We start from the raw sequence: 12204 nt of genomic DNA, 5'->3' as shown, positions 1-12204 counted from the left end.
ACCCCTACAGAGTCCACAGGCCTGGCCTGGCCATGTTTCTCTGTAGTCTTCCTTGGCTCTGAGGCCCTCCTTTGTTTACTGGGCTCCTTAGCCCGCAACTCAAAATGCAAGATGCCTCCCTGGCACCCACTGCAGCCTCCTTTTCTCCCCTTCAGCCACTCTCAAGCCACACAGTTCAAATACAACCAATAACTAAAACCCAAACCCAATCAACTGCACCTTTCTCCAAGCCCTCCCTAGACTTCTACTCAGTTCCACTGGCTTCTCACAGCTCCCATCATCTCCAGCAGTGTTTCTCAACTCCATGCAGGGTTCCTTCTGCTAGCCCATCCCAAGCCAAACTCCCCTCTCTAGCCTAGGTGCTAGGCTTAAGTTCCCTTCCCCCTTTTAGTCGCCTGGCCCCCTCTCCCCTTGCAAGAGGGCCCAGGTACTACCAATCCATCTCCAGGTTTACGGCTCTGCAGCCTGCAATTTGCCCCTGCACCCGGCCAGCCGGCGCACACCCCTGCAGTTCTACCTCGTAGAACTGGCTACAGGAGCTTTCTATGAGCCCACTGTAGGCTTGATTAAGCAATCTGTGCTCCGCTGCTTCCTAGAGCCAATACTTGATTAGCTGCCTGACCCCACTCTCAGTAATACGGGTTGGGACCCCTGTTATACCATCCCTAGAAAGAGAACAATAGAAGCCTTCTGCACCGCTCACCCCATACATTAAACCCCTCGCATTGTAGTGCCTCCTGCAGCACTGGGAACAAGGGGACTTGTCCTACCAGCAGCTACCTGTACTCCCAACTACTACAAATGTTGACAACAGTCCTGCTATTACAGGATGCTGAGATCGGAAGACCCCTGTAGTAGTCTATCTGATGCAGAAAGGTGGGGTCTCAGAAGGAAGCCAGCAACATGCAAGGTCTCCTCAGTGGCTACTTTGCAATCTCTGTGGAAGCAGGGGCTGATGCACTTGCTTACTATCCACAGCAAAGAATTAACAGCCGTCCTGGTATCACAGCCTGGAAGATGCTCTTCTCAGCTCTGCTGAGTTCAAGCCAGTGTTTCTCAAATGGAGGTACACCTACCATGAGGGCATATGGCAAGCTTAGGAGGAAATAGGTAAAAGGGGAATGGGAAATCAAAAGAGGAGAAAGGGGAAAAAGAAGTGAAGGAGAGAAAAGCAAAACGGAGAATAAGGTACAACTTTACAACATCCATCCAAAACAGGGGTGACAGCATGGTTGGAGTTAAATGATTTGCTGCCTTTCTGGGTTTTTTGGTCTTTTTTTAATTATCCATAACAGAAAACCCTGGGATAGTCAGCAGTGCAATGAATAGGACACCCTTCTAGGTCAGTCTGTGCCCCAAGAAGTTACCCATTCTCCAATAAAATGTCAATAGCCTCATTCCTCACAGACTAACATAAAAATTAAAACAAAGCATTATGATGCAGTCACCTCTGGAGTGGAAGACAGGAACTAGCTGGCACAATAACAGGGAAAAGAAAGATTTCAGCCAGTTGACAAGAAGAAATACCCACACTTTGGAAGTGTAAAGGTGAGAGGATTCCTGTGGTGAAGTTCTCATCTGTTATGTGACTGAGGCAATCGACTTTTTTAAATCAAAGTGCAAAGCACTATGTAGATCTGAGACCTACTACACATGGGACCTGGAAGTGTTCTGGCTGGAACCAGAATCAGTATAACGTAGTCAGTGGTTCAGCACTGCAGACAGGTGGTGGTGAGACACAAGGAAGGGTACTGTGATAACCAAACAGCTTGTTTAAATCTATCCCAGCCACATAGTTGGTCCAATAAAAGAGATCACCCACAAACACACTTGCCCATTTCCTGAACCATGGTGGCTACATCACCTTCAACACTACCAAAACATAGAGCAAAGTACACATTTACTGCCTAGGGAGCAGAGAGAGCATAGGTGACTTCAACCTTACCATGTGCTACTCCTACTAAGAGAACTGCTCCATCAACTGCAGCCTCCAGGTGAATATCTGTGTGGGGATGGTTGATCCACCAAGCAAGGTAAATCCAAATAAAAGGCAATATCAATGAGGCAAAGAAGTACACACTTGCTTTCTCAATAGTTTGATTTATTGCCTTGTACTGAATCCAAGATAAAAGCCTACATCCATGCAAATAGCTTACCAATACAGTAAAACTGCACACGGAACTTGAGAGCCTATCCATATTTTTCCCTTTTTATCTCTTACCCTGTGATATTCAGGTGGGGAACAGTGTTCTGTTACATGAGGATGAATATGATATCACCACTTTGTCCCCTTTGGTCAGATTTGGGGTGAGGGTCTCCAAGGAAGCCATATATTCTGCCTAATAGTTGAAGAGACGTGGTTCCTGGGAAGAATATTGCCTAGCACTCCTAGCTGCAGCTGAAAGTGCTGGGCAGGCATGGATGGATCCTCTGCAAGGTAGGTGAAATCAGTATTTTCCGCACATTACACATGGGCAAGTTCAGGCCAAGTGAAGTGGTTTGCTAAAACCAGGCTGCCTGCCAATGGGATGAGGTGGGGTTAGGCATCATCTACACCCATGGTCTGCATTTGCTGTTCCAGGGCACTGTCACCTCCAGCCGGTTTCTTCTTGCCTCCCTCTTGCTGCTTCTTCTGTTTCTTGGACTGTTCCTGATCAATGGGAGCAGGTTTCACAAACCGAATCATTTCTTTTAGATCTAGCAAGAGAAATGAGGCAGATTAACTTTGGGAGAGACCTGGCCGGGAAGGCTTCTGAGCTGCTCTATCCCTACACAGGCCAGGGCAAGAGCCATTCCCCTTCCAGCCTTCAGATCATGAAGGAGAATGTTACTATGAATCTCTTAAACCTCCACTTCCAACCCCTTTTAATTTCCTACCTTCACCCCATCCCCATGAAAGAGTTCCTCCCTCCCCCCTTCTAACCTGCCGCTGATCCACTGGCCTGAAAAATCAGCTTGAAGAAACTTAGAGCGGGGTCAAGTGGGAAGCAGAGGTGAGGGAAAAGATCAGGCAGGAGTAGCAGCACAGGGAATCAAAAGCCCAACTGGACTTGCACAAGATAAGAGTCCTAGCTTTCCTGCATACCCTCTCTCTAACCTTCTACACAAAAGAGAATGTAGGAACAGAGGCACTTGGGGGGAGGAGAAGACAAGCAATGGGGAAACAGGAAGGGGAACATAAGGGAAGAAGATTAAGGATTCATGGGCCATATGAAATGGCTTTCTCTGGTTTTACCTGGTGGCATGAAGTCCTTCAGTTTGTCAGGTATGATGATCCCTTCTTCTGTCTGGTAGTTCTCCAGGATGGCACAGATAGTGCGGGTTGTAGCACACATGGTGGCATTCAGCATATGTACAAACTCCACCTGAAGGGATAAAACCAACAGCATTGCAACCAGGACTTAAGAGAAACTTCAAAGACACCACCCCTATAGAAGCTAAGGAGCCACTTCCCCCCCAACCCCTTCCAAGAAAGGCAACTTCCCCAGTACTCTTTCCTGCCATGGCAGGGGGTCGGACTAGATGATCTGCTCAGGTCCCTTCCGACCCTAGAAACTATGAAACTATGAAACTAACTATAATGCACCATGGGAAATACAGCCCAATTCAGCAGCTCAGCCTACCGAGGCAAATGGGAACAAGAATTTTCCAAACCGTCTCCCATTAGATGCTGCAGCAGCCCTTACAAATCAAAATTTTGGATTTAAACCTGAGTATTTGGCTAATCAAATTTTTGCTAAGAAAATCAACATGTTCTACAACTGTAATGCACCATGGGAAATGCAGTCTAATACAGCAGCTCAACCTACTTAACTACGTGTATTTAACTACAGGCATTTTTGCATTCATAATTTCTGTTGCAAAAACTCCATTTTTGGACCAGCCCTAACTGAAAACCAATACGACCAAGAAAGCTGAATTGTCTGACACAGGTTGAGGTTCTATACAGCACTGTTAGACTCCTAATCCTCTGGAACTGAGTACTGAATACCTCCAATGAAAAAAATTGTTGACGATAAACAAAAACAAGTTGACTTAGCAGCTGTGGACTGGGGGAGCAAAAGCAGGGAGAACCCTAGGAAATGGTTTACTCTTCAGACACTTGATTCCCAGGACTTTGGTGCCTGTTTTCTTAACTGCTCTCAAGAGGGCACATTGGGAGACTAAGCAAGAAGTTGGATATGCATTGGTCAGGAAAGGTCTATGAGTAGCTATGCCATACTATGCTATGGGTAGTCCCTGTGCTCCTGGGTTTTCCTGGCGCCAGGGAGGATTTTCCCCCTCCTTCCTGTTGCTACATGTCAGGGTTTTGCACCCCTTACCCCCGGCCTTCCTTAGAAGCATTGGGTGTTGGCTGCAACCAAGGCTGGGGAGATCAGCTGGGGTGTGCCAGTGCTCCTGTTGAGACTAAAACCCAGAGGTTACTGGCTAGAGGGCCTTGCCCTTTTCATCAGGGTCAGATCAACTGCCATATTTGGAGTCAGCAAGGAATTTTACCCCATGGTCAGACTGTTAAGGACTGTGGGGGTTTTGCCTTCCTGTGTAGCAGGAGCACAGATCTCCTCCTTGGATCTCCTAAGTGCAGTCTAACAATCCCTGCAGCAACAGGACCCTGACCAGCATTGTCCCCCAACCTTACCCATGGCAGGTTAACGTGCTGTGCCTTGTTGTGTGAAAGGTTTGATTTGTATGGGATGGTTTGGATGGTTTGGATAGGGATGACCTTGCCTCAGGCCAACAGCTGGACTAGATGACCTCCAGAGGTCCCTTCTAGCCTTACTTTTCTATGATTCTAAGTAAGGCAGAATATAGGTCACGGTGACAACCTTAGAGATTAACCGTTTCAGAGGCATAAGCTTTTGTAGGGAACAATCTACTTCATCAGATGCTAGGAACCGAAGCATGGTATTGAAACATCACCTACTTTGTCCATCATTTTCTTGGTCTGACCGTAGCGAATCCGTAACCGACGTGCCTGGTAGTCTGTGCAATTTGAGCAGGACACAAGCTCGCGGAATGCACCAGAGCCTGGGAACCAAGCCTCCAGGTCCAGTTTTTTACTGGCAGCATGATTCAAAGAGCCTGAAACATCACAGGGTAGCCAGTTACCAGAGAAGACAGATTCAGAAACACAGCAGGCATGCAAAAAGAGGCTGTTCTTTCAAACCCATCAGTGACTGTGAACAGTAACAGCACGCAGAGTATGAAAGTGAAGTATCCTTTCAATCCCAAATATATCAGGAGATAATGCACTCAATGTTTTACACAACATGCACAGAACACATGTTGCAGAGCTCCTACTTATTTGCTTTAAAGAGGGATAAAGGTTGATCAAGCCAAAGGTTTTCAGAGGAAACCTCAATGCAATAACAGTTCTAGGACAGTCTTTATGCTGAACAATTCAATTTAAATGGCCAATCTCATAAACCAGGCACACAAGCCTACTGATCAGCAACAAGCCACAGGTTAAGGCAGGAATAGCACTGTAGACTTTACTCCAGGGACGGGCAGTAATTTTGGGCAGAGGGCCGCTTACTGAGTTTTGGCAAGCCATCGAGGGCCGCATGACAGGCAGCCAGGGGCAGATAAATATTACTTTTCTAAATTTTTTAGGGGCCCCGCAGCCCAGATAGAATGGCCTGGTGGGCCGCATCCGGCCCCCAGGCCGCATTTTGCCCACCCCTGCTTTACTCCTAGTATAATGTCCTGCCCACTAGAGCCCTGCGTTGATTTTCTCAGCACAGATCAACAACTGGTCCCTTCACTTCACCCCAAAAGACCTGCAGGCAGACTCAGGAATCAGAGAGCCAAATTCTGTACCTGAGACAATATTCACAATATGGTAAGGAATGCCCAGCGACTGGTAGAACTGCTCAGCAGTTGCAATCATTTCATCAAACATTTCCCATGACTTGTTGTCGTGAGGTGACGCATAGACAAACTGCTCAATCTAGCAGGAAAGAGAAACAGGTAAAATTGCCTCCTTTCAGTCTGTCCAAGCTTGAAGGCAGGACAAGGACCAAGAACAATGCACAGAGGTGACAGCAGAAACCAAACTTTACCTGATGGATTCAGGTCTAATGGAGCTACAGGAAAGGGAAATAACAACACGCGTACACATACCAGCATTTACAGAGTGCTTCAAGCCTGGTGCAGCCTCAAACTCTATGCCAGATTAACTATTTTAAGTGCAGCCACCACTAAGGCAAGGCATGGCAGCCACAGTCAGTAGCAGCACCTATACACAGAGATGACTTTTCTGAATAAAACATTCTTTGAATACACTGACCTTGTGAAACCTCAGTTGTATCGTATGCCCTGACACATTATGAAAGAATTACTTTTAAAGGAGTTTGGTACAGGAGAGAGTGCATGTATACATATGCCAATCCCCTCCAATTAAGGGTTTAGTGTTTTAATTTTCCCTTCAGACACACTGTATCTTGAAGGAAATATCATCTACAATGTTTCCCAAATGATCCAAGTACCTTTTTCTTACCTTTTCAAATTGGTGAACGCGGAAGATGCCTCTAGTGTCACGGCCATGGGAGCCAACTTCCTGCCTAAAACATGTAGACAGCCCAGCATATTTGATGGGCAGATCCTCTGGCTTCAACCACTCATCCCTGTGGAGAGCTGCAATTGGCTGTTCAGATGTTGCAATGAGGTACTTCTCATCAATGGAGCTGTCATCCGATCTCTCACTACCCTTGCCAATTACCTAGAAAAGGTGGGGAGGTGATATCCCTCCATTAGGTTATCAGAGCTGAACAAACTGGTCTGTGAGGGTGTGCAATACTGAGTGATACAGTTCTGTCACAGAACTGCAACAGCCCCCAGGTCAAAAAATCCTCTAACAGGACAAATGATAATGGAAAACTGTATTCTGTGTACATGCATTTTCTTCATTGTACCATGACAGAGGGTACATCTACCATATACAATGGGGTGCTGTTCAGAAATAAATAGAAAAATAAGGCTGGAAGGAACTTCTAACATGCCCCAAGTAGGATCAGCCCTGCCTAAACCATCCCAGACAAATGTCTAACTGCAATTAAATGCTTTCAACAACACAGGTTCTATCACCTCGTTAGGTAATCTATGTTAACTTGCTTAAATCACCTTCACTGTTATAAAGTTCTTCCTATTATCTATCTCTAAACAAGATAGCACAGTTACTGGCAACTATGGTTCTGTACTGAGACGAGGTGCAACAGTGGGCTAACGAGCTACCTGACATCTCAGCATGACACTGCATCTCCAGTTGTAAATTCACAGATGTAAATTCACAGAGAAAAAGATAGCTATGACCAAGGACATCTAGGCATTGCACGACAGTCTGAAATGAAGAAGACTCAGCAGGACAACTCAGGAGATTAATTATGAAATAGTCCAGCTCAGACTAATCATTCAGAAATGAGCAAGGATGGAAAGCCCCAGTTGCTGGATATTTGTTTGACCTCTCCAAAATGTGATGTTGGCCTCTGTCCAGGTCCTGATGATGCAGTTTGTGATAGACATCTATCGTCATCACAAAGTTATTATGACAACTGGCCCCGTCAGGAGTAGTCTCAGAACACAGACCAAAAATAAAGCAGGACAGGAGACGATTTTCACTCCAAAAGATGGACCTTGAAGTAGCAGAACAGGGAAGCAGATACTACAGTGCCCATATTTAGTTATACATGAGGGACCTTTGGTCTCTGGCTTTCATGACCAGGAAATATTCCTAAAGACACTACATATAAAAAACAGAAAATCTGGTTCTGTAGGAAAAAGGGACCAAAATTTCTTTAGAGTGAGGATCTGAAATGAAGGATGAATAATGAACAGACTCACTGATTTCAAGGCTTGAAAAAGCCTCTTCTGATCCTTTTTGAGTGAGAGACTATCACTTAGTCACTCGAAACTTACCCTAAAATCTTCTGAAAAGTCTAGATCAGGGTTATCTGACTGGCAGCCCACAAGTCACATGCACTTGTAAGTGGTTAACATGCAGCTCCTGCCCAGCTGCCACTCCCCTGTAACTCCACCTGTCATAGCAGCCAGGGTCTTGGGGCTGTCTCCATCCCCCGGGCTCCACTGCATGTTCCCATAAGCAAGGAATGGCACAGTGCAGCCTCTGGTATCAGGCGAGCTGGCAGCCCAGAACTTCCATGTGACAGGGTGCCATGGGGAAGCCAGCAGGGGGCTGCATGTGGTGCCTGGGCAGGGGCGCAATGGAGGCTCCTGTGTGCCTGTGCTAGTGGGGAAGGGGGCTCCCAGAACTCACATCAGTACGACCCACGGGGCATACATACCCCAGTCACTTACAGGTGTGACATCCTTGGTCTAGATCAACAAGGTCTGATTTGAAAATCCCAAGAGACTCCCTTGCTAACTGCCCACAGGCGCTGCCTGTAGCACATGATAAATGGAAGCTTCCCATGCAAGCCTGTCACTGTGCACAGCTTCTCTCTTCCCACCAGCTTACCTTGTAAAGCTCCTCATCAAACTGACTGAGCTGAGCAACCTCCTGCATCACCTCTTTTCTCATGAAGAAGGGGGTGTAGATGGGGGTGTACCCACTCTTTGCCAGTGTCTGCAGGGCATACTGAATTAGAGCCTGTTCAAGAAAGACCAAGGCACCCTACAAAAACAAGAAAAGCCACTGTCAGGTCACACAAAGGACTGTATTTCCAAGGAATGAGTACCCACTGTTCCCACAGACTCTAAGGGCAGATACATGTGTTGAGCTCCTCTGAAGATCAAGCCACAAGCACGTATGAAACAAAGCCTCACCAAAATAACTAGGGTAGGAAAAGGACCTCAGACACCATGGATGGGCCTAAACAATGCAACACTAGCCACCATCCAGAATCTATCACATAAATCAGATAAACAATAAATAAGTAAAAATTACACAGAGCTGAAAGATGGAGTATTTGGGGCTCAAAACTTCCTTCCTTGCAGCTTGACACATACAGCACTCAGTTTAATGCCCATGCCCAGCTCAATACCCTTTGATAGCTTTTAAGAATGTCATGTATATAGCAAAGACAAGGATCTTCAGAACAAAATGTACTAAGGGGTAGGTTTCGAGCACAGAAGGGGAGCTCCTCTCCCTAGAGAAGGCTCCGTTGGCCTCCTACACAATCAGGGATCAAATTCAACACTAGAGCCAGGCCTGGTACTTTCAGCTAAAACAGCAGCAGGTGGAAATGGGCTGTCCATTTCTGTTCTTGTGCTTGTCTGATTTGAGGTCCTCTCATGTGCCCTACAGACAGGAAGGGTTTGCGTGCTGGGGGGGGCCTCTCACCTTAAGGAAGTACCCTCTGCTTCCAGCTACTATGGCCCCCTTTTCTCCCTCGTAGCCATCCACCATCACCACTAAGTCAACATGGGAGTACTTTTTTGTCGTTGTGCAGTCTCCCCATATCCTTTCTACTTTGTTATCCACATCCTGCACACAAGATGGAGAGAGCAAGAGAGAAAGAAAAATGAAAAGTGACCCAAGAATCTCTGCTCACAGACACACCAGAAACCTGGCCCCTTCAGGCAGGAATTCCAACACAGTCTGTATAACCCCGGGTCAGTGTGTTTTGTGAAAGGCAGATTGTGCTTGAGAAGTGGAGCAGACATGCTTTAACTCATGCTGAGGCTCTACCCTGTATGAATGTCTACTCCAGACTATGCTGTCTGTAGAGTGACCAAGTGAGCAAGAGTGTGGAACCCCAACACTGCCCCCTACTGACAGCACATTATCCTGCCACTTGGATGCCAGCCCAACCCAACTGTAGTCCTGAAGATAAATGTTCTTGCTGAATGAATTAATCAGCAAAGGCAGATCCCAGCGCCTGGCTCTGACAAAGTTTCCCATGTATTCCTCAAACAATGACAGCATGCTGCACTCTGAGCAGTTCTTTATGCTCGGTGAGCTCCTTCTCCACAGGGAATGCAGTCTTGTCATGCAGATTTCATTCACTTGATCCCAGATCTCAGCAAGCGCTTTCGGCAGGGACCTCATTTCAGTGTTCCCTGCTCACCAGGACCCTCGGCATTTTGCTTTGATGTGCCCGTGCACGGCTGTTTGGAACTGACTATATGTTACTTCCCTATACTCACCGGAATTACCATCTACATGAAGGGGATGCATCTGTTCGTACCTCGTCGTTGCTGATGGGCACAGAGGGATGGAGGAGGTTTCCAATTTCTCGCAGGTTTTCAAACCTCTGTGCTTCCAGTTTCACCCGCTCTGAATCACACTTCAGGATAGCATTATCAATGAGAATCCGAACTTTCTTGATCTGGGATACCCGAAGACCCTGTTACAAACAAAACACTACATACATCACAACAGAAACTTTATAAACAGGAAAAAATAGCTTTAACATCCTTATTCTAGCAAAAGGACAATGGCCCTTTAAGTACCACTAACCACCGTGATTCTCTGTTTAAACTACCTGGCTTTTGCAAAGAAAAGTTTTATTTCACCATCAATCAGAATTCACTGAATGTGTCAATACAGTATTGGCTAAAAGACCACTACTTGACATGCTGTATTCTCTCATATACAATATACATCAGGGGTCAGCAACGTTTTTGGGCAAAGTGCCAAAAAACCCTCCAACCTCAACTTGTAAGATCCCAGGGGCAGATGACAAGGGCGCCGCAAGGGGCCTGATCTTTGTTGGAGCAGCACAGCCCCTTCTCTGCTGTCTGCCCCAAGGTGCACATGCACTTGCCACCAGCAACAAGCCAGCCAGGGCTGGTGCACCTGTTTACAGCCTCCCCACCGCCTGCTGCAGGCAGCTCAGGCTCCACGGCTGCCAGCATGGGACTGCCCAGAGCTCAGGCTGGCTGTGGCGTACCGAGAAAAACAGCTTCACCTGCCACACTCTGACACACATGCTGGGGGTTGCTGACACCTGATATACACCACCCCCCGCCCTCCAAAAAAATCAGCCCCCCCAAAATTGGGGTGTTAGACTTTTGCAAGGCTTTGAACAAAGACTTTCACAAGAAGCTACTGAAGAAGCTAGGTTGCCATGTGGTGAGAAACAAAGCACTGGAAAAACTGGAAAAGGACTACAAACAAAAGGGCAGTTTCCATCACAGCAGAAGTGCTTCAAAATTCTACGGTTGTTTATTATTTATTAATATGCTAGAAAGCAGGGGGTATCGAGATTGGAGATGACAGGGAACGACTTGGTTTGGTCAAATCCAAAGAAAACTATAAGGAAGCCAAACAAATCGGTAATACAATGGCTAATTAAGTTCACCACTGAAGAATACCAAATATTGTATGTTGTTAGGAATAATAGGAACTACTCCAAAACCTAGCAGCAGTTTAAATTCATTCTATCAGCTCAGAAATGGGACCCAGCATCGCTATAGACAGCTCAAAGACAACCTTCTACTCTATGCCACTCTGGTAAGTAAAACAAAGATGGCAGCATGCAGAGGGACTGGGGTGGAGAAGAAAAAAGCCTTCTAATTATATGAATCACGTGTGCAGTTATGCCTAGACTACTGCATGCACCACTAATCACCCCATCTGAAATTGGGATATTGCCAAATTATAAGGGTGCACCAATAAAGATTTTTTTTTGATTAATAACGATGGCCGATTATTAACCAGCCATATCGGTCAATACTGATCCAATTGCCAACATGCAGCCCAGCAGCTTAGAAAGCAGTGTCCGATCAGTAAGTTGGGGGTGGGGGGCGGATTGAGCCCCCATGGTGAGGGTGAGAGTGGGGCTGGGGTAGGGGCAGGCGCTGCCCAGCTGGGGTGCATTTATCGGTGATATTATCGGCTACGCTGGCCAAAAAAAGTCAAATGCTGATAATGTCAATCTTCCTTTTATCCGTGTCGATACAATATGGACTGATATATCAGTGTACCTCTAAGCAAAATCTAACAGGCTGGGGCTGCACTAAATGACCTGGTCGAGGTCCCAGAATGCAGGCATACATATACAGTAAAGTACAGCAAGGAATCATACTTATGTCAGGAAAAGAATCAGAAAAACATCAGAATAAAAGCCCGTTAATGGCTATTTTTTCATAATGTCCAAAGACTAGTGGAAGATGGAAATCTAACTTACCGCTAGTATGTCTGCAGTGAGATCATCAAGTTTTTGTGCACTTTCTGGTAGAGACTCATCATCTCCTACAGGCTCCTTTTTCTGTGACAAAAAAAATCCATAGTACCACCAAGAC

At 46.3% G+C, this 12204-nt stretch overlaps 1 protein-coding gene across 1 annotated transcript in view; it reads right to left on the bottom strand.

Annotated features, from left to right (window-relative positions):
* Nucleotides 1-2080: 2080 nt before the first annotated feature.
* The window catches only part of SARS (seryl-tRNA synthetase), a 19394-nt gene continuing 9270 nt past the window's right edge, over nucleotides 2081-12204 (bottom strand). The window contains exons 4-11 of the mRNA XM_019513844.1: nucleotides 10146-10304; nucleotides 9299-9442; nucleotides 8474-8629; nucleotides 6500-6721; nucleotides 5821-5950; nucleotides 4925-5082; nucleotides 3236-3365; nucleotides 2081-2697 (exon numbers count right to left, since the gene is read on the bottom strand). Of these exons, the coding sequence (XP_019369389.1) occupies nucleotides 2540-2697; nucleotides 3236-3365; nucleotides 4925-5082; nucleotides 5821-5950; nucleotides 6500-6721; nucleotides 8474-8629; nucleotides 9299-9442; nucleotides 10146-10304 (1257 nt within the window). The 3' untranslated portion in view covers nucleotides 2081-2539. The remainder of the gene's footprint in view (nucleotides 2698-3235; nucleotides 3366-4924; nucleotides 5083-5820; nucleotides 5951-6499; nucleotides 6722-8473; nucleotides 8630-9298; nucleotides 9443-10145; nucleotides 10305-12204) is intronic.

This window comes from Gavialis gangeticus, unplaced genomic scaffold, assembly GCF_001723915.1.
Source record: "Gavialis gangeticus isolate Ggan-Ray unplaced genomic scaffold, GavGan_comp1, whole genome shotgun sequence".
NCBI classification, from domain to species: domain Eukaryota; kingdom Metazoa; phylum Chordata; order Crocodylia; family Gavialidae; genus Gavialis; species Gavialis gangeticus.
Note: the sequence above shows the minus strand (reverse complement) of the source record. Positions and strands in the feature narration are given on the sequence as shown.